This window comes from Balearica regulorum, chromosome 7 (assembly GCF_011004875.1).
Source record: "Balearica regulorum gibbericeps isolate bBalReg1 chromosome 7, bBalReg1.pri, whole genome shotgun sequence".
In the NCBI taxonomy this organism is placed as follows: Eukaryota; Metazoa; Chordata; class Aves; order Gruiformes; family Gruidae; genus Balearica; species Balearica regulorum.
Genome location: NC_046190.1, coordinates 29,570,703 through 29,593,775, shown reverse-complemented (window position 1 = coordinate 29,593,775; position 23,073 = coordinate 29,570,703). Strand labels below are relative to the sequence as shown.

The following is a 23,073-nucleotide window of genomic DNA, read 5'->3' as shown; positions in this document are numbered from 1 at the left end:
CAGCACTCCAGTCGTGCGAGTCAAACCAGCATGTTTCTGTGATGGCAGTTATATCATAGTTTTCCTGCTGCAAGATGGCTTCCAGCTCCTCCTGTCTGTTGCCCATGCTGTGTGCATTGGTGTAGATGCACTTCAGTTGGGCTATTGATCCCACCACCTTTCTTGGGGGAGAAGCCCTAATTCCTACATGACCATTCTCAGGCACTTCCGTGGTTTCTAACGCATTAATAACCCTTGCATCTTTGCTGACACATGGATCTCCAGCCCCTGCCTCCACTGAGACCTCGCTAGCACACCGCCCCTCAAACACTGGCGTGCTGTGCCCAGACATCTCTAGTGAGCTTGGTTTTATCTCTTTCCCCCTTCAAATCTAGTTTAAAGCTCTTTCAATGAGCCCTGCTAACTCCTGTGGCAAAGATCCTTTTCCCCCGTTGAGACAGGTGTACCCCTTCTGTTGCCAGCAGGCCTGGTGTCATGTAAACCAACCCGTGATCAAAAACCCCAAAATTCTGCAGTGAATATATGACTGAATGAACTGAAAGTAAAACAAAGACTTGCATAAGATTCCCTAAACTGTGATGATGTCAATTTAGTGGAGCTATCTTCCTCCTTGAAATAGTATTTTTTTCCTGAACCACAAAGCAGATCATGACCACAACAGTCCTCCTATAAAACAAAACTTTTAGTGAACACAAGCAATGCTCTGACAACTCCTCTATCATAGCATGGAGGCTCTGCTTTCTCTAAATTGGTTAAAAGGGCTCATACTTCTTTGTACGTTAATTGGACATAAACCAGGAGCTGAGACATCTGTGGCTAAGTGTGCGTGAGTGCTCACTTTTGCTAAACTCACACTATTTTGATGGAATCTGGCAAATAAAGTAGTCAGCCCTTTAAGGAGTTAAGCAGTTAGAAAGGCTTCAGTGTATCTTTTATGATTTCCTATTCTATTACCACCAGGATCCTTCTCAGTTGTTCCAAAGACTTTGTTCAAAATAAGACAGCACTAAATGTATATTACCAGGGGGAAGAGAATGACATGCATGGGAAAATACCTTGCATCCAGGGCTAAATAAATCAGTCGTCTTCAAGTTCCTTATTTCAAATATGCTTTATGTATTTCATGATTGTGGGATTGTATTAACAAATGTATAACTATATACAGAGAATTACTAAATAAATTTCAAATTTAGTTTGAACAAACTAATCTCTTTCTGGTATCAAAAATGCCTTTAACTCCAGACCCAAGGAAATGAGACCATCTGCAGAGTCTTCCCTTGGGCATTAGTTTACATGTGTAAATTTAGTTCTAGATTTTGAATTTTGAATTAACAGTGACAAATCTCTACATCTTTTCATGCAGGTTCATTAATTATCGGAAGACTTGAAATCACTTAAGATCAAGGACCCCGACTTCACCTATAAGCCATACGTAGGAGCTAAGGTATTGCTAGAAACTATAATTGTAATTTCCACTGCTGGATGCAGAGCTAGGGGGCTTAGCAAGGACTATTACATGAACAAAATGTACCAGGATCCATTGATATAACTTTAGAAAAAAATCCCCACTTGGTATTTTCCATTAACAGGCCTGATAGAAAGCATTTTATGAAAGAGATGAGAATTCTTGTTCCCATTGCTCAGACGCTAATAGCAACATGGTGATGTGCTGCCATCAGCAGCAGGAACTCAGCCAGGCTATTAAGTGTTGTAGCTGGCAGGATTACTTACATTTTGCAGCTGGACTCGGCTTTGCGCCATACACTCTGACTTTGCCATCATGCTGGAAGCATTTAGGCTGTAGGTTTTCCTATTCTGTGTTTCTTTCAGCTGTTCATGAATTTGCTTTGTTTGTTTCCTGCAGAGAAAAATAAAATTCATGTAAGAAATAGCCAGTTTGATCTTCTGCTATAGCCATGATATCTTTATAGCCATGGTTCCCTTTGTTCAAAACTTCACCGTATTAGATTAACCAGCTGAGCTAATTCACTAGTCTCTAATATTTCAATACAGTGGTCATTTTCTGGCGAGGCTTCAGAAAGGAAAAAAAAGAGCTCTTCTGTTTAAAATATCTTCTATTCTCAGATTAATATAATAGCATGCTAGTTGTAGTGCAGAATTTTGTAAGATCATCTGTTACATAATTCACAATAGCTTGCAAGTAGGCCTGAATATTAAAAAAGCATTTTGTGCTGATTTGGAACAAAGATTTTGGCAAATACAGCAGGCTTTAGCGCCTGTTGGCTAGAAAGAGTGTCAAAGAACCAAAGATTTCCGCTAGCTGATTGGACTTGACCTACAACCCTGTATCTTGTATAGAGCAGATTTTGCTCACATGCTTAAACCCAGAAAAAACCATCAGCGTGGTATCTGAGGCTGTGTTTTTAATACATTATGCTATGATCCACTATGTCAGAGCTGGGAATACTGCTAGATGAATCACTTGCAATATTCAGGAAATAATTACACTATTAATAAAGGCTTTCTATTTCTGCTGCACTGTATTGACAAACTGAGTTTTAAAGTTCTGTACATGATTGAGGATATGAGGCAGCAAACTTTATTTTAAATATTTATTTTATCTTCTGCAAACAGATATCTCAGGTGAGCAAAAACTGTTAGCAAAATATATTTAAGGTCTTTTATCAGTCTCCAATCTTTGATAAGCGACGTTGTCTGAGACTATCAGTTTTAAATGATCATGAGAAATAACTCCACAATACTATTTTAGTTCCTTTCCTTCCCTCCTTCCTTTTTCTCCCCAGCAGATGCATCTCCAGCAGTGAACCTACAAAGGCCCTGGAAACCACCCAGCAAGGTCAAGGACTCGCCAGCCACAGCAGCGTTTCATTATGCCACCAGCAGATTTTGGACAGCAACTTGTGTGGAGCCAAACTTCAGAAGGAAGTGATTTCAGGGAAGTGTCGATAGGAAATAAAGGAAATATGGTCTTTCTATACCAAAATTTGAAATTTTAGCAAAGAAGCTTCAGCAACATTTTGAAAAATTTCTGGTGATTTTGCTGCTGAAAGCTTTGTGACATTGTCAAGTTTGACAACATCTTACTTGACTTAGGCCAATGAACTTGACATCGAATGAAGTATAAAAGCCACTTTAACTTCTTTCAGTGGAGTCTGTGTCTAGCACAGGAAAGTGTAAGAAACCAGAGGAAAATGACTTATGTAAGTGGTCAAGGGGGAAAACTGTGAGGAAGAACAAGTTCCCTCAATATGAAAGAAAACAGTGAGAAGTATCAGAGTTCAGATATTCAATTTTAATAATATAGGTTTTAACATATTAAAATAAGTATATGGGATTTCTTCTGCCTTTGAGTCCCTTAGTTCTGATTCAGCATTGCACAATTTAAGCATTTGCTTAAATTTAACAAGCTGTAAGCATGTGCTTAGAAGTAGGTATTTGTTATAGCACATTTCCTGAATACGGGTCATAAACTATAATAAATCTTGGACTCTGTACATATCTCTTGTGCTTTCTATTTACATCCTATTTTGAAACACCATGGCAAATGTAAAAGAATGAATTTACATTGTAAGCATGTAACAAAGATGAGTGGCACGTTTTGAGTATAGCTAGGAGCTCATAATTACAAAGATTTATGTATATGGATGGGTGAGGAAATAATTTCTCAAGCACAAAAACTTATTAAACTTTCAAAATTCTTCCTTAGCCAAAACAACCCCTAAAGTTACTATCAGAATACTCTGAATAGAGATATAATCTGAAGGATTATAGTGTCAAATTAAATTAATTAGTCAGTGGATTCTGAAACATCTCTTTTAAAAACATTTTTGATATCTACTCATTTTTGAAAGCAATGAAATTGAATAATTTAATTTATAAAACATCAAAATGAACTCTTTAGTTTCTCACCAATTCCAGAGGAAATTCATAAAACCAACTCTAGAGTTTGTATGAATAATTATTTTCTGATCAGCTAAAGTGCATGCACTGAAGAATTATTTCCTCATTACATTACATATATATCCATATGTCCTGCTGGAAAGCCAGCCACTTGCATGTTAGTCTCCATAAGGGTTATGGAACATCCAGTCTTTTTTGATGACTATTTTGAGTGGCGACTTCATAGAAAGTCTAAACAATGACAGCAAAAAAATGATCGCAGCATCAGACTTTGGGAATCTCTCCTATACATACAATGTTCTTAGAATTTAATCAGGAAAATAACAAAACAAGTTACATATTTTCAGAACTCTAATTTGGATATATTTAGAAATGCCAGGATTAGAGCTGTTTCCACAACTATAAACACGTATAAGTAAACTGGAATATTCAGCTTCACTGCTACAATCTCTAACATTACAATTGGGATTCCTGAAGGTAATTTACTGAGAGAAACAATCTAATAATTAATTTCCTTTTATGTTCATGCAACCTAACATTAATATTAGGTTTATGCATATTCATTTTGCCAAACTATAATGTGCACAGTTATAAACCTAGAAAGTATTAATAATTCAAAGTTACTCACTGATTAATATATTTATTTTATAATTTTTGTTTTCAAAACAAATGGGCCTTATGTGTTCTACTTTAGAGATATAAGGCAATAAAGCGTTGTTACTTCAGCAAGAAATAAAGTCACTAGCCATGTATAAAAGTCTAGGCCATAAAGAGCAGCCCATTATGGTACTCTCCGTCTGTTGCTAACACTTACAGCACTTTCTTGATTACCCGAAAAGGAATAATTGGAAGGGCATAGTGTTTAATTATAGTTCTAAACTTCCTCAGATTGCATTTATTTTAAAGAAGGACTTTTAATCTAATGGTGCATAGGGAAGTGCATATTTCTAGCAGCAGGTATTATACAATTGTCAGACTAGGAAAGTCAGGGTCAGTGTCTTCATGGGAACTTTTTCCTTAAAGGGTGCACCATCCAGAGTTTCTGTAGCTGTCAGCAATATTTTAAATTTCAAAATTCAGTTCGCAGAATCTGGCATAAGCACACTTCAACTCTTCCCAGTAACTCTTCACTATCATATTTATAACGGAGATAAAACACCAAACCCAGCACCCCCACCTCCTGCTGAGATATGAAGCACTCCTGTCCTGTGAGTTCATCTTTGAAGCATTATTTCTACTCATTATTTTTAGACATAGCTCTGCCCACCACTTCGTCCAAGTCACGGTATTTTGAAGGCTGTTCCAGCCCAGCCCTCCACCACTCCCTGCAACAATGCACAACCAAGAGGGGCACAGCTGAATGACAGAGGGACATTTTATTCACGCCACGCTCAGCTGCTGATCCCGTGTTCTTCCAAACTGACAACCCCATCCTGCCTTTTCTGAATCTCTCTTCATCAGCATAAACCCCAAACCTTTCCAGGCTTTCTCTCTTTTTTTCATCTGCAGTTCTAAAATGCATAATGACATTTTTAATGCGGTGGCAAAATGGCTGTCTCTGCTCACCATTTAAACTACAACCGAGGAGTTCGCAGAGAGGAGCTGTCCTGCCACAGCATCCTCCTCCCAGCTAGCATCACTGTCGTGCTCTAGGTCCAAAGAACAATTAGATAAAATCTCTCAAGACATTAGAACAGGTAAGAGTGTTTAGATTAAACGTGAGCCAACTCAAATCTTCACTCAAATCATGCACAAGCTACCCCCGAACTTTGAGGGGAAGAAAAAGGGAAAAAAAGGCCTGGTGACTTTTCCAACTTCTTTTTTTCCCTGATAGAAATGTTGTTGTTATTATTATTATTATTTTAATAAAAAGTAGTCCTCATCAGATTTCCTGCCCATTAAAATAAATTCTAAAGAGGGGGATTCAGATAAGCATCCAAACTTTTAAATAGTGCAAACCTCCACATTTTTGATGCTCAGCCACCATGACTAACCTCATGCAGGTACTATTTATATTGATATGTGTTCTCTCATTAGCTCCAGCTGGAACAGGAATGAGGGATGACAACCATACAGAACATATTTATAGATACAGTGGTGCTGACAAGCATGTCATGTAATTTCTATGAGGTTTTTGCAACTCAAATTACACACATAACAAAAAATATTATAAAATAATGTTCAGTTGGGAGGATAGAATGGAAAGTGACTATTTCATTTGAAAATAGTTTATAAGAGATGATTCTGCCCTACTTGGACACTTCAATGTGCTTGTGCATTACAGATACTCGTTATGCAACTATATCAGCAGTGTACGACGATTAGCTACAGGTTACAGATATCTCCAGAGAGCTTGTCTCTTTCTGCATTTCTATCTGCACCTTTGTTCTCAGCATACAGAAACAAAAGGGACATTCAGGGATATGAGATGAAATGCAAAAAGGAGATGATATATTTAAACTTTTATTTTCAGAGGAGGAAAGTGATTACAGCACTGATAGTAAAAGACACAAAATTATTATTGTCAAAAAAAAGGAACTGGAAAGGACACAATCTCCTCGTTCCTGAAACACGCATTACTTCCGTTTACTTTTTTTTTTTTTTTTTTTTTTTTAACTTAGATACTGTAGCCATGGGGAACTGTTCTATCCTGTCCAGAGATAACAGCAGCTTCAAAAGGAGGGGAGAACCTGAAGGATTGTAAAGCTGTAAAAAGGACAGAAGCTAAGTAACAAACACGCTAGACGAAGGCTCTTACTTTGTTTTGAAGTAGAACGCTGCACAAAGCATGCCCACTACGACTATGCCAAAGACGATACAGGAAATAGACAGCACCTGGCGCTGGTACACTTCTTCGCTCTCTGTGAACAGCAAAATTGAGAATTATGAAAGCATCAGAAAACAATACTTGCGAAAAGAGGATTTCAGCACATCATGGTTTCACTAATGATGGACAGATACGAGAGATTTGGAGGTCTGGGTTGGCCAATTCCTCAACAGAATGGATGCTTCTCTGAACCTCTCATCTAGATAAGGCTCATAGAGTCATGGCCTCCTAGGAAAGTTTTAGAAAATGGTTCCAATACACACTGAGAGATACATAATAAAAATCAGGATAGCTTAATATTTTCTCTGCCCTACTTGCTATTTTTTCAGCTTTTTTAGAAAGCTTCTACTGTCAATAGGATAAAGAGCCCTACAACCATGGAGTTTTTCTGGCTTAAGGGAAGACCCACCAGAGATCCCACAAGATTCAGAGTTCTTTTTTAGCTACCCAAAAAATGTAAAGGCTTTTTTTTTGATTGCATGGCTATTATGATGCCTTACTCCCATGTAAGTCCCTGTACTTGTAGCTTACATACAACATACCACAGTAAAAAATTATTTCAATGAACTGGGATGGAACCCAATGACTACTATGCTACAATGCACCAGATATTACTTTCATGGAAGTCTATTTTTTTAGAAGAAATTTCCTTAATAAATCTCATAATCTTCTAGCTATTTTTAAAACAGGTACAGAATGAAAGTACAAAAAGAAAAAAAAGAAAAGAAGCTAAGAAAACAAGAGAAAACACTCATTCATGACAGCAGACAGAAGCTGATAGGGAACTGGAGATACAGACACTGTATTCATCAACAGCTCCTTAAGTTTTGTGTTATATTTTATTTTTACTATTTCAGCTACCTCTCTAGTCCAATATGCTAACATACAAAACAGATTGTTATTTTTTTTAAGATCAGTTTCTCCAAACATGCAACATACAAACCAGTATTTTCATTCATCTATTTTAGGTAGAAAACCAACATGTAGGATTATCAAAGCATAGTACAAGCCCTGTACACTGACAAACCTACATTTCCTTTTTAGGTTGGAGATCTTCAGTGCAGACCCCTCCATCAATATGAATACCAGACCACTGCAGCACACAAAGGACTAATCTTACAAATTTTGAATTCTTATATTGAGGTGGATCACATTGAAAACAGTTAAAGAATTGTTCAGTTCAGTAATTGTTAATCTATTTTGCCTGAATTTCAGCACCTACTGCCTAAGACCACAACTAAAATATACATACTTATGAACTCTAATTCATTTATTAATTTATTTATTGAAAGAAACTGATTTAAGTAATGTGTGCAAACAGGCTTAATTTTGCTTTTCTTTCAACCTAAGTCCTCATTAAGTGCCTTTTTTTTTTTTTTCTTCCTTTTTTGAGAAATGGTGAGTTTAATGCAACTATGGCCTTTTGTCAGTCCTGAATAGCTATCACTGTCTTGTTAAAGATGTTTTAGAATACATCTTACCAAGATAAAAGCACTTCAGAGACCGGACAATATTATCTTGCTCAAACAACTATGTGAAGATTTAAGTCTTTTGTGTAGTCAGATTAATCCCTGTCACTGGCTTTCAACACATGCTGATCAATGCTTTCTTTCCTTTTTGTTTATTTTGTACAGTCCATATTGATTAAACTTTACTCCATTTCTTAGAAACCTTTGTTCATTTTTGAATATCCTTTAAATCTTTCTTTATGTATTGGACTCCACCGTTTTTTGTCTCCAATATCTTAAAATATAATCAGTTAAGCATTTTTCCATTCTCTAATCTTCCACATTGGCTTTTTTTATAAAACCCACCTTCTTACTGATAGAAATGTAATCTGCCTCTCTCTGCAAACTTTGAAGGTCTCTTCACTGTTGCCTCGATTTAACCTCACTACTGCTCTAAACACGTATAGCACAGCTGAGATGCTCTCTGGCTAAGGTGTTCTGAATAGGGCCTTGAAATAAGGCAGAAGGCTATAGCTAAGTACTGCAAAGAACTTTTACTCTCGCGGAACAGAAAGCTGTAGAAATGGAATGTGAAGAAAAGAGAAGAACTGAAAATTCCTTCTCCTTAGTTGAAGATGTGCATCAGCTTGTGCATACGTGTATTTACATACTGAAACAACTTCCCAAGGTAATCTAAAGTGTGACTGAAATTATTATAAGTCTCTCTTTATTCACATATATTCATACATTCCTTGTGAAGTAAATCACCTTAATTACATTCTATTGAAATAAATACTCTAGGGACAAGAGTCCTCATTTAATAAGCAGCCAAGAAAATATTTCAGCTAAAACTCAAAATATAAACTGCCACGGATATTCCTGGATAATCCAGCTGAGGAGTTAAGACCACAGCACACGAATTCCAACAAGCACTCAAATTGTACAAAATACACAACCTACACCAGCAGAAATACAACCACAGACCGCAGTGCTGAAAAGTAGCATAGTAAGTTGTTTAGATGCAGACTGTTTTACTTAATAAAAAACATGGAAAGATCTTCCCAGAAAACGAAGACAAGACAAACTGACATGGTACATGAAGCCTGTTAAACGGCTGGGTTCCCGTAGACAAGTCCCCATTTGCTGTGTGCACTCTTACACATCTAGCCCGTTTTTATTTGTATTATTGATTCTTTCCTATTTTCATTCCTGCTACAAAATTGTCTCTCTCCACCTCTGTCACGTCACCCCACTGAACGTAAACTCATGCCTTTGCTCCTTTTTCTAAGCTTATCTCAGATTTGCTACCGTTATGAAACACAAAATGACTACTGGTGACCCATGGAAGTTTCTTTCAGCACAGTCAAATATTGTCTGTCTGTTACCAAAAAAAAGGTACGTGCCATATTCCAGGTACTAGGGTTTGGGTTTTTTTTTATTCTCTTGCTCTTTAAAATGTACTCTTAAAGGCTGTCACCTGTCTGCTTTATGCATGTGGAAAGACCCACTGAAGCATACGCACAAGTCTTTAGAGGATGAAAAACTGAAGGGCAGACACATTTTTCTCATGATTGTTACTTCTAAAGGAAATGGTAGTTTTGTTGTGTAAATACGCTGAAACTTGCCTCTTCGTTGTGACTTTATTATAAAAAGAACAACACTGGTACAAGGTCCTTGAGAAACAACCACACATGTTTCTAACTATTACTGAGAAAAAATAATTTAGTTAATTAAAACAGATTATGTTAGGCTTTGTTAGCAACTAAGTTCACAGAACCATTATCAGCCATAATCGCTGGATCCTTCAGTTCTATTATGTATTTTCTGAATTCATTGAAATATCTTTGAAAGGTATTTCAAATGTGAAGAACAGCATTGTGCATGTGGCCTAAGCAAAATGATAACGAAACAAAACCAGTAGCTTTCCCCCTTGTGGTCCTTATTTCAATGACTCTTGAATCAAATCTCAATATGGTCACAAGCATCACAGAGAATAATTATTGAATATCCAAACTGAGCCAACTGAGAAATTATGACATTTACCGTACAAATGCATTACTTAAGCTTTGCTCTATAAAGAAAAAAAAAAAAAGACTAAATGTGCAGATTAATTTTTCTGCTGAAGCTTTTACTCCCAGCCCCAAAAGGAGCACAAACCCTAACAGCACTCAGCATTCCCTTACTCACTCCCCTCTCCTGAATGTACCCACTCTGCACTGCTGCAATGTAAAAACATGCTGTAGAATAAATACAGAAACCCCAGTATCTTGTCATTGGTATGTATGACAAGCAATTGCTTTCCATGCGCTTTCTCCCATTGATAAATGCCAATGAAAACTTTCTGAAAAGAATTCTGACTTGTTTTTCACCAGAAAATTTAGAGATGATGTTCTTCGCCTTTTTCTCAATCCCTGCCATTTATGAGGTAGCAGAGGAAGCGTGGCTTAACGGGGAGAGCATATAATCCGCTTTTCCTCAATAAATTACAACGACAGCGTGAAGGCGGGCTTTCTTTTTGTTCCCGTGCAAAAACTAAGCCATGCAGGTGCAGCAAAGTGGGCACCGTCACCTCTGCTGTAACCTCACTGCCACACACTTTTCCCATTTCCCTTCATTCCCTGCCCGTGCATTTTCTGACACACCTCTTAGCATCCCATAATGTCTTGGAACATCCTGTAAAGCCAGAATCTCGCTGCTGGGGTGAACCTCAATCGTAGCATTTGTCACTTACACTCTTATTCGTATTCTGCATCCTCAAAGTCTCAACAGAGACTTAGAACAACAGAGTAGGACTACATGAAACCCCATACGCAATGTCAAGATTTCCAATAAAATGCAGATTCCCATAAGTTAAAAGGCAAGATAGTAGTTAAAGCATATTTCTCAATATACTTAGATTTATGTGTGACAAGTGCTGAACTATATACGGCACACTAAATTTAATTCATGAAGAGAATAAAAAAAGCCTGCATGTTCCACAAAATCTGTGATTGCCTCAGCATCAGACTTCCAACTCTCCCAAGAGTTTTCTCTGTTCTTTCACTTGCAAAAACCTACCGTACAGATTGACTGCCATATGCCGTAGCTTGTGCTAAGGCAGAACGATTTAACAGTTGAAATGCTACAAGCTACAGTTTACAAATTTCTTCTTTGACCTTGGGTAAGTTAAGACCCTTGTTCTTTCTGTAACCATAAGGATAATTTTGCCTCTTCCATTTCAGTGATTAACATGATAAAATTTAATATAATCATATTAACCTCTAAAGGAATGAAGTCTACATGAAATAGATAAACCTGCCCCAGATAATTCTGTTCTAGCATCTTTAAAAGCGTATGCATTACTTCCAAAAAAATACCACATTTTATTCTAATTCTCAGCTACCTTTATTGGACACTGAGTTTTCTTCCTTCAACTTTTGCCTGTCTGGGTAGAATTTCCCTTTTAAAAGGGCTTCAGAACGCTTAGATTCACAGATTAGGAGCGGATGTTTGTATCTGCTATCGTTTACAGAAAGGGCAGAGTCAAGGTTAATTGCACAGATTCACATTTCAAGCTGGAATCGGAGCAAACTGACTCCTGCTGGAAAAGTTCATAAAGCATTTCATAGTCTCGATAGTGATTCTCTCTTGGGAAGTGCTGTTCGATGATTCTGATTGTAACGAAGATTAACAAAATACATTTTCTTCTACTTGTGGAACATCCACAGCAGAAGGATCTTAATGAGAGCAAAGTGAAATAGATGTAGCCCATTATATATTATAATTGTGTTATATTATACAGTTTGACTATTGGTTTTTAACACTAGTGAGATAATTTTCTGTGTACACCGAAGGCAGAAAAGGAAAGGATGAGCGTTCAACCTGTTTGACCTACTTTGAGTACTTGATTCTGCAATATTAATGCTGCATTAGCACTAGTTTTGCATGGAATATTAAAAATGAAGCAATGAATTAAGAATAAAGTTATAGACTCATCATGAAAAGGGATGCAAAGTTATGTGCTCTAACCCTGAGCTCTCAACCAGCTATTTTAGGTTGATGAGTGAAAGGTGAAATCTCATTCAAAAATTAATGAAACAAAAACTCCTGAAAAATGATTTCCATCAAACCCATCCTTAAAAAACTCCACAAAATAAAATGAGCCAAACAGCAGAGAGCTGTCTGCAAAAAAAGAAAAAAGAGAGGCTAACCTTACCCAAGAATGTCTAGTGTTGTCTATGGTTAGGACAAGAGTGAAGGTGCCAATATTCTTAGTAAGTGCTATTTGTTATGAAGTGAAAATTTGATAAGTACTTTTAAACAGCAAGCTCATAATTCTGAAAGTAAATTAATTTTAACTTCGGTTTCCTAAGAAACAATAATTTCCTTTTATCTGCAGGGAACTTGGGAATTTTTGTCAGCTATAACCAGAACTCAAATCTAACAAACTTTCAAAGCCTTTGTTAAGTACATTCAATGCAACATATTTATTAAATCTTAGGCTTGAAATAGCTCATAGGCAGCTAAGGGATGAGAGGTAGCTTTATCCTTTTTAAGAAAAAGTCTGGTTAGGAGTTTTCATGTGTTGACAATTTATGAGCACGACAATCCAATTCTATTACGAACTTTATCTATTTTAATTCTATTCCTAAGATGGATAAGGTCAGTCATCTATCAACAAAATTCATTACCTAAGTCTCATCAGCTTCTGTGTGCATATGCTAATTTTCCTTTTTGAAAGATTCAGTTTTAGAATTTATTATAGCAATTCTAAGTTTCTCTAAGACCTTCTGTTACTGCAAAAATACAATTGGTAAGCTAACCTGTACTCCATTATTATTATATACTAATAAGACTAAAAATTACATATGAACCTTGTTTTTATCTTATTCATTTTTGATACAACCTGAATATAAATGTTTTAACTTGAGTTTGCTAAGTACAACAGAAAAACAAATATGAAGGCCATTCTTCCTCCCTCTCCCAATCTAACTCCCAATCTGGATGGGGGGGGGGGACGGGACAGGGGACACAAAGCTACCTGGTTAATAGAGGCTGACAGCTAAAAATCTATGGCAATATTTTAGACAATGAACGCACTGAAAAAATCCTTATGATAAAAAGGGTAAAGTTGTCTAAAACTGTGATCTTCTGACAGTAATCTCCCTGCCTGATGGCTGCCTGCATTTTTGCTGATGTGGGAAAGGGACAAGCAGCTAAGGAGCAGCCCCCTAAGGAATAGCAGTCCTGAAGGAGAGAAATTTGATAGCTGGTAGAGGAAAAAAGAATCCAGTAAAAAATTGGAAACATTTCATTTCCATTTTATATTAGACCACCGTTGAGGGCATTTCTACTTGTGCTTTAGTTACTAAAACCTCTTAGCCGATAGCTAAAACTTTGTGATCTACCATCAAGTTCTACTCTGTATGTCACTTCTGCTTACTGAGAATGATAGCTTCAAGTACCTCCAGCTTCTACTGCAGGTCCAAGAGATGCAAATTCAACCCCTTAAATGAGATCTTTCACCATCAGACCACTCTTGGTGGCAGGATCATACTAAGTCAGCAGGCAAGGAGGGCATGCAAGATGATGATGATTTAGTTTCACAGCCAAACACCAAGCAAGCAGATAGCCTGCACAGTTCCAGCTACCTTTGTGTTGACAACACTGTTGACTGTTCTCATATAATGGTTTTGAAACCATTTGAAATTTAGGTAAGAAAATCCACATAACTGTAATACATGACAAAGTCCAATTGTTACCTACTGGTCTTACATTGAACATAGACGTTTGCAACATTTTCTGCATTGTACAAAAAAAAAAAAAAAAAAAAGCTCTAGTCTTTCATGGATATGCAAAAAGTTTCAAAGCATAAATCACAAAAGCTTAAACATTGGAAAATATTACAAATATACAGTGGGTTTTTTGTTTTTTTGGGGTTTTTTGGGTTTTTTTGTTTTTAATTAAATAACATTCTTTCTAGAAGGATTTCGTTTTGGAGGGGTTTTTTTCAGTGGTTATGTTTCCATGTATATTCTTGCAGGCTATCAATTATTTGCCAGGTCCTTTCATACAATAAATTTCCCACAGAAAGTTTTATTCCCTTTCTCTCTCTCTGACAGAGTGGGTAAGGTCCACAATTCTGTATGAGAGTCTTAAGCAGGGGGAAAATGGTATACTATCCTGCTCCAGAATGGTGACTCACCCCTTTTTCCTATCTTAATTTTTGGCTGCTTCTTGGCACATCTCTTCATCTTCCCTCTCTGATTTCATTATCTTCCTTTCTTTTTCTTATTCTTTTATATTGTAAATCTTATAACCAAGTTCTGCACTTTAAAAATGCCTTTGCTATCATCTTCCTGCCCCCCAACAGCATGAAAAATCTTCCAAAGTGAAACTTCCATTCAGCATTCATTCTTTCTGTAATATGACCTTCTATTTCTGCAAAGTCCGTGCCCAGCTGAGCTTTCCAGCTCTCCTGAGGCCCTGGTTCAGTCATACTTTGTGCTGGTAAATGGAGGAAGCAGAGGGAAGGACATTTAGACACAAGCTTCCTGCATGAGTTATTGTAGAGTCTACCATGGTTTCTTAAGATATATACATATACATAGGGACTAATTCGCAGACTATTAAGTGCAATAGGTGTTGGATCAGATACATATAAAACAATTTAAAGTGCAATGATTATGTAACTCCATAAAGAGAGCTTTTGAGACGTTTATTACATAAAAATATTATGGCTATATAAAGCAATAGCATTCTTTAATTCTGCCTTAGTAATTCCTTAGCTGATGAGGGTTGTTATTCCTAAGATCCTAAGCATGGTTAACATCTAATAAGATAACATCTTAATTTTCTAGCTGATACTATATTTGATCTCAGAACTTGCATTGCTATTATCAGCAGAGCCTTGTCACTGGAATTTCTCCCACAGGTGAGGCTTATATATTCTATATCTTGCTCACTTGCTAGTACTGAACATTCCACTCAAATCTCGAGGTAACATCAAAGCTACCAAAGTATATTTGACAGTTATTGTTGATGGCTACGTTGTCAGGAGCTCACGGTAAGTCAAGCAATATTACAATTAAGTGCCATCTCTGGTTTGACTGCTGCTGTTTTAACAAGGTTGCTTTTATAGATTTTTTTTTTTTAACAAAAATGCAGTGTGAGCAGTGACAGGAGAACCATAAAAATGATAGTTAATAACATGAAATATTTTTTACTTTTGTTATTCATACACTGAAACAGAAATGTGGTACTCTACCTTGGAAGGCTCTGGAGGGAGAGGGCACAGAGGATAAGGACAAGGGCTTAGTCAGCTGCAGAAAGATGTGACAAAGGACACTGTGTTGCTACTAAGTACGACAGTCTCTGAACATGACTCTGAAGGTAGAGGACTATGTATTTATGCATTGTCTTCTTTTTGTTGCAAGCCCCAACTCCTTGACCTGGCATCTCCCCACAAGCCGGTGGCCAGGGATGGACGTGACAACAAGGAGAGAGACTGCCAGAGGGAGTCAGAGAAGCGTCATTCTTCACAGAGTGTTGCGTCAACCTGCGTTCCCTACTCAAAGCTCCCAGATACGTGGAGGGTTAAGGGACTGGACACTTGTGCACCCATTACTTGTTTTGCTGATTTCCCCCACCCACTCCATGAGCCAGTGGAAATTGAAGACAGAGATCTGGCTTGGTGCACACTGTCCCTACAGGTGCACCAGCACCCCCCTCACCTTGTCGCAAAATATTCCCTTCAGTCAGGTCCCCATCACAGCAAGCACGTTTGCTCACCATACTGACTATAACTCTCAAGTCAAAGCTGGATCAGAGAGCGCACCGGACTATGCTGGCAGAGAGAGAAGAGTAAATAAGGTGACTGTAAGCAGCTATACTCTTCCTTTAATCCTCCAGAGGCTTTTTGCCAACATGAGGGATAACGCATCCAGTTGTTCATACTGAGCAATGGCAGATGCTTAAAGTCTCCTAACGCGAGTGGCAGCGTTAAGACGCAATTAAGCCCTCAGCCCACAACACGTCTAGCAGAGCGCTCCCTGCGCTCACCCACGTTGAGGGATCTGCTTCGTGCATTTGGCAGTGGCTGCAGCTAGGCAGCAAGCTGCCAAAACCAAGTTGTTCAAGTGCCAACTCGTACGTGTGCGTGACTGCTGGGACTGCTGCAGTGCAAGCCTTACTGCGTTCCTTTGCTTCAAAAGGATTGAAGAAGGGGGTTAAAACCTCTAGCAACTGCTATATTGCATGACATCAATAATACAGCCTAACTGTGTTCCTAGTTCAAACAAAGTTCTTATAGTTGAGACTAGTTTTACTTATTCTTGTAAATCCTCTCCTTAGCCTCCCAACAGATATATAAAAACCCCAGTATATAGTCCAATCTCTCTACATTAATATATTTAAGTGTCTTTTCAACATGTGCAAATCACAGCTCAAAGGTGTGCAAACATGTGCTTAAATGTAAGCATGTACACAATCACAAATACATTTTTTACTATTAGATTTTTAAATTTCAAAATTCCTTAGATATGCTGATTTTTTTCCATGAGTGAAGCACATAAAATGCCAGAAAAAAAAAACCCCTATAAACTTGCATCTTCAAAAAGATGTTTATCCAAAACTATACAGTGCAACATAACTTCTTATAGAAGAATGAGAAATTATACTCAGCAATAGCAAAAGTATTTTCAGAATGACACATGCAATAAATTTAAAGTTGAGTGACTTAAAAATTAAATAAAATAAATATCAAATTATCTCTGACCCTGAGGAAGTTATTGAGAAGATGGAGCCAGTGGTGCACGGCAGAAGGACAAGACAAAACAGTATTTGAAACAAGAGAGTTTCCCACTGGGTATGAGGAAAAACTTCTTCCCACAAGGACAGGTGGGTGGTGGACTGGGCTGCCCAGCGACTCCATGCAGTGTCCACCCGTGGAGGTTTTGGGCACCCAGCCGGCTGACTAGGGAGCTCCTGAGGTCCCTCCAAACCTGAATTATTTTATGACTGCATGAAAGGGAGCAGCTTTACGCTGTCACTGTGTGGCAAGCCGAAGGACATATTACACTGATGTTAAACGTTTTCAAAAGAAACCTGACTGGTGGTACCAGTAGTGAACATTTCTACACGGAGTGCCTCGTGGGTGTTACATGCCAGGAGCTGTCATACACAACAGCGATGCTGGCAGCACAGGGCAGCTTTTGATGTGCTTTATAACATCTCTGGTCATGATTTTTATCTAAAAATTGCAAATGGAAATACTATGCCAGAAGTAAGCAGTACTTCTGGTTCATCACAAGATTTTAGCATAAAGCTCATTTAGCCAAGCAGTCATGGCAAAGTGTTGTCTGACTCATGCTTTGTATGATGGCTCTTTCTGTACTCCTCAGCTTCACGTCTTTTAAAAATATTCACATTATTTTCCATGGCAGTCATGACAGACAGCTTATGACTATAGGGCCAAACAGGTGCTGACCCTTGAACAAACATTCCTGAAACATCACAGCTCTGAGTATGGCTCAATGAAAAGAACGAGGCTTGGAGAGGCTGAACAGAACAACCCAAAGAAAGGCAGCTGAATAGCACGCAATAACTTGGCCTACTTGGGCCTGCCTGTGACCCAGTTTTCTTTTCTGCCTGGGAGAGACATATTTTGAAGGGCTTGGATAGCGCTGAGTGACTGAGGTCAGGCAGATGGGGAGGCAGGAGGTGACAGCTGCTGCATCGCCATGGAATGAAAGCAGAAGGTGAAAGAATGCAGAAGAACAGGCTGCAGAAGATAGTGCCGCTTCAGATCCCAATGCAGAGGAAGAGGTGTGAGAGTTCATGGAAACACCTTCATGATTGCAGCTGAAATTCCACACAAAAAGGCTTCCTTGCTGGCCGACCTGCTGCCTGTGGCTCTAAGTCATTGTTCTCTTCCCTAGATCTGAAGTTACTCATGTTTTAAAATTATATGCCTTCATATTTCCTAGCAGCTTTAAGTAGTTATGATTAATTCTCCTGTCATTAATTCAGGAAAAATCCAGTTTGCAATATTATCAAGAAGGCAGCTAGGTAAAATCTCTGCACATCTTAACTGTCTTTGAATTTTTCCTTTGCTGTCAGGTGTTGCTAAAGCCAAGGAAAATGCATTGCTTTTCCACGTTGCTCTTCATACATCCTCTTTGACAACTCCTATCTGTTTTGCTTCTCTGAGCAGGACTAGAGAAGAGATTCCTTCAGATGACCTTTCTTTACTCATCATCTTACTGGTATACATCTTATACCTCCTCTGAGAAATAATCAGAAAACATATGATTCACCAAGTTGCCAACATATTACCATCATCAATTTCAATTTTCACAATATTGTCAGAGAATGCAGAGGTGGTATGCAAAAATGGTAGTTATGAACTAAGAGAAATGAATTAAATAAATTGTCATTAAAAGGTAAGGACTTACAGCTTCCTCAGTTGCTAAAAATAAAGGAGACATCAAATCTCAGCTTAGATGTCTTTTTCTGTAAGACAGTTTTACTTCTATATGTTATATATATAACAAACATATACCTATATACGTTTATATTATGTTAATAGCTGGGAATTAGATTCAAGAACCTGCCAGACTGACATTCCTCAACCCACAACTTTTCTCACGTGCAGCCTTTATTAAATCTTTCCAAATATTTCCACCTTGTTTAGACATACCGGTGTAAACCCACAAAGTGCATGACCTGCCGTTACTATCCGTTGGCTGGAACAAGATCTGTCATTCAGATGTGACCTTTCCTCTTATATTTTGTCTTAAATGGTTCTTATTGAACCAAAAATCCATTTCCAGGTATTCTTAACCGGCACACGGAACATCAAACATTCCAATAATGCAGAATCAGACCTTCGAAAATACAGATAAGAGAATCAACTACCGGCTACCTGTCCCAATTAAGCGAAGTTGTAATTGATTATGTCTCTATTAGATAATGCCACATTTCAGCTCATTAAGAATATTTTCACAGAAGCAACTGTCATATTTGAAGAAAGCAGATATTTTCCCAAAGGCTTGTGAATCCTCTGACAAGACATTTTGAAAGGATTTAAAATGGTGACCAGGATGCTCCTTGAATATATTGTGTATTTATGCTCACCTGTTTCCTGCTCCTTGTTCTACTGTTAGCCATCTCATGATGAAATTACATGCCGAGTCATTTCTTCACTAAAAGGTTTGGGTACTGGGTGGTGGTAGGGTTTTTTGTTTGTTTGTTTTTTCAACCTTTTGACAAAACCAATATTATATTCTAGGTATTCTAAAATCAGCCTAAATTCCTATAACTTTGTGAGCCAAACTATGTCCTGCAAACTACCGTAGTGCTGCAATGATTTCTGACCTATGGTACTTGAATTTATATAGAGAATCATAACTGACATCTCCATCAAATGTTGTGGATGCCTTCAAATTCATTGAGGTCATTTATGAGATATTGAACTTCAGTAAGTGGCTGTGTCAAAGTGTGTATTTTTGCTTCAGTGAATTCACAAGCATAAGGCAGTCAATGGGCAGTAATTTAGGGGTAACTCTTGTAAATGCATTATGTTTGTAGCTTACTATCAGGTTTCTAAGATTTTTTAATAAACACTATTTTCTGCAAAAATAATTTGGGGAGTGAACCCCTTTCAAGCACTGGAAAATACTACTGGACAGTACTTCAAATAAGCTAAATATTATTTCTATTTTTATAAACAAAACTATTATATAAGAACTGTTCACATATTATTTTACATTTGTAAAAATAAATTTTATATTCTGTCAAATACTCACTGCAAGTACTGATGATACTAAATCAGTAGGAAACTTCCCACCTACCTGAAAGAGGTTTTTTAAATTACTCATTGCATATTGTTAGTAACATAGTTGCTTTAACTTGTTAGAACTACTTACAATAACCAAGACCTATTTATGGTAAGCAAAGCCATATAACTGAAAAAAAGCCCCAGCGATTATTTTTAGTAGTATAATTATATGAAACTGTCCTCTTTCCTTCAACAAAGTCCACAAAGAGGACAGAGAGAAGCTATTAGCTGATTCTTCTCTCTGAAGTCCTCCTCCCAGAAAAAACTGTTTTAAATGGTGGAAAAGGTGTGTGGGTTTTGGTTTGGGTTTTTTTTTTTCCCAGAAGAATCCTTAAGTTTTATTCTTCAGATAAAAACTAAACAAACCACAATGAAAGCTGTCATCATTTCACTATTATTCAGAGAAGAACCACAACCCAGGAGCAGAAAAGGAAGACTGCAGATGCTTTTGAAAGAATTTCTCTGCAAAATTAATTTCCAAAACTTTGTAACTAACATCCAAGATCAAAGATATGTGAAACACTCTTCAGATGCAAGGTCAAAATTTATCCTGGACCAAAGCCCATTCTTCTACTTTTTCTAGCTTAGCACTGGCTCACTATCAGAAAACTGTTCCAGAGTGTCTGGGAAAAGAAATGGAACAGCGAAATCATCCTCCCAAATCAGCTGAAAATTGGGATGTTTTGAAAGACTGTAAGTTCTGCTGAATCCTATTGCTACTTTATCTTGTTTAAGTTCTTGTGGTCTATGTGTTGCAATTTACATACACATGCTAGGATTTTGCCCAAAGCTTGCTCAACAGTTGAAGAAAATTCAGATCTTGCTAATTAATCTTTAATATGAAATGGGTTAAAATTGACGGAACAAATTTGTGGCCAGCTAGGTACAAGTGATATAAAGCCCTCTCCTATGAATAATGGAGCAGAAACATCCGAGATAAAGAAAAGAAGATCTCAAAGTTTAAATTCCTGCCTAGAGGCATTTGGTTTTGCTTTTTACTTTTTTCTTTTCTTTTTCTGTTTTTTTTTTCCTTTTTGGTTTTTTCCTTTTTAAATTACACTTCCAGACCCTAAGAACAAAAATTTTCAAATAACCAATTAAGAGACACACACAAGCATTCTTCTAAGTTAGGGAATTAGCTAGCATGGGGATGAAATGATTGAAGACAAGGAGAAAGAAAATAAGAAAAGCTGATTTCTCAGGGCTTCCCCCACACATACTGGTCGCATCTCACGATGCTGAAATGCAACAGACTATTCTGCTTGCATGTTTGTAAATTCAGTAATCGTGTTGCTATCAATGAAGAGAGGTTGAATAACATGCACAGGACATATATGACATGTTGGAGCTACAGAATACTGAGCGAACCACCAGTGTTTTTCCAGTAGGTATTATTAAGTTTTTAATATATATATACTTTTTTTTATATATATATACACACACACACACACACACAGAAGCCCCTCTATCTGTCAGTCTTTCTCAAGTGCTCTTGTTCCTCTGCACTAAATCTCCTCTGGCAGTACGACTCCAAGTTTAGGTGACTGAAGCAAGCACCCACGATGAAAGCTCGCCCCTAGTACTGTCAAAACAAGTAGTACATTTCCTGAGAAAAGTCAATAGTCCAAAAGGCACTGATTTTTTTCAGTGGAACAAAGTATTTCACTCCAAGTCTTCTTTTGCATGTTCAGTGAAGTCATCTCATAAAATATTTTCTTCTAGAGGTAATTTTTCATTCTCTTAGTTGAGTGAAGACAGAGTGAAGAACTATTATAATTTAAAAATCATGTTAGTTGAAGTGTGTGTTGGCTTTTCTTTCCTGCTCTTACCAACATGAAAATCACATGTTTCTGTGAAACAAATCACACATGTAAATCACATATGTTTCTGTGAAACAAAATATATCCTGTTTCCATGGCAAACAGTTTCCCAGCTATACCTAGCACAGCGTTTTGCATACTTCTGGCACAGTACTATTGATCAATACTGCTGTAGTTTAGGCCAACTGGTAACCAAGTGCCGGGCAGCCCTTCGCTCACCCTCCCCTTCCCCCCAAGGGGATGAGGGGGAAAATGGGGAAAAAAGTCTCGTGGGTTGAGATAAAGACAGTTTAATAGGTTAACAAAGGAAGAGAATCGTAATTGTGATAACAATAACAATAATACAAGTGATGCACAAATGCAATTGCACAGCACACGCGAAAGGAAAACAAAAACCGACCCAATGCCCAGTCTGTTTCCAAGGAGCAATCCCACCTCCCGGCTAGCTTCCCCAGTTCTACCTGGAGCACGACGTTCTATGGCAGGGCATATCCCTTTGGCCAGCCTGGGTCAGCTGTCCTGGCCGTGCTCTCCCAGCTTCTGGTGTACCTGGCAGGGTGTGAGAAACTGAAAAGTCCTTGGCTTAGTGTAGACACTACAGCTACCTAGCAACAGCTAAAAACATCAGTGTGTTATCAACATTATTCCCATTCTAAATCCAAAACATGAGCTCCTAGAAGGAAAATTAACTCTGACTCAGCCAAAACTAGGACAGATACCTAGCTCTGAAACTCTGGAACATATGAAAACCAGTAGCACTACTGTACAAGTTGTCATTTGACAAACTAAAAAGAAGTAAAAGATATTTCTTGTAACCTCATTTTTAATATGGTATTATTACACCATTATATTGCTTATACTTCTAGTATGAGGAACTCAAACAGCAGTGAGATCAACAGTGAATTAATGTAACATTTTCTTACAACAGTATGTTGGATGCTAAATCTGCCTAAATGAAAATCCCTTAACATCTTAAAGTAAAAGCAGACATTTCTCACTTTAGCACCCTATACTAAGGAATAATGAAAAAAAATCTTTTACTGATAGCTAATTTTTTACTTTCCCATCTGCCATGCTTCCTGCCATTCCAACACTACCTGGAAAGCCTCTCGGGTTTAGCAGAAACGAACTAAAGGATGATGCCAGAAATCTCTCTTCAGAAAAAAACATCACTTTTTTTTTCTAAATAAACTCCAAAACACAGACTTTCTAACTAGCTCACATACATATGTATTTTAAAGGCATGAATCGGTACAACATCGTACCCTAATGTATCCT

At 37.6% G+C, this 23,073-nt stretch overlaps 1 protein-coding gene across 1 annotated transcript in view; it reads right to left on the bottom strand.

The window, feature by feature from the left end:
- The window catches only part of NRG3 (neuregulin 3), a 411,246-nt gene that overhangs the window by 31,400 nt on the left and 356,773 nt on the right, over positions 1-23,073 (bottom strand). The window contains 2 exon segments of the mRNA XM_075758695.1: positions 1,732-1,858; positions 6,641-6,743. Of these exon segments, the coding sequence (XP_075614810.1) occupies positions 1,732-1,858; positions 6,641-6,743 (230 nt within the window).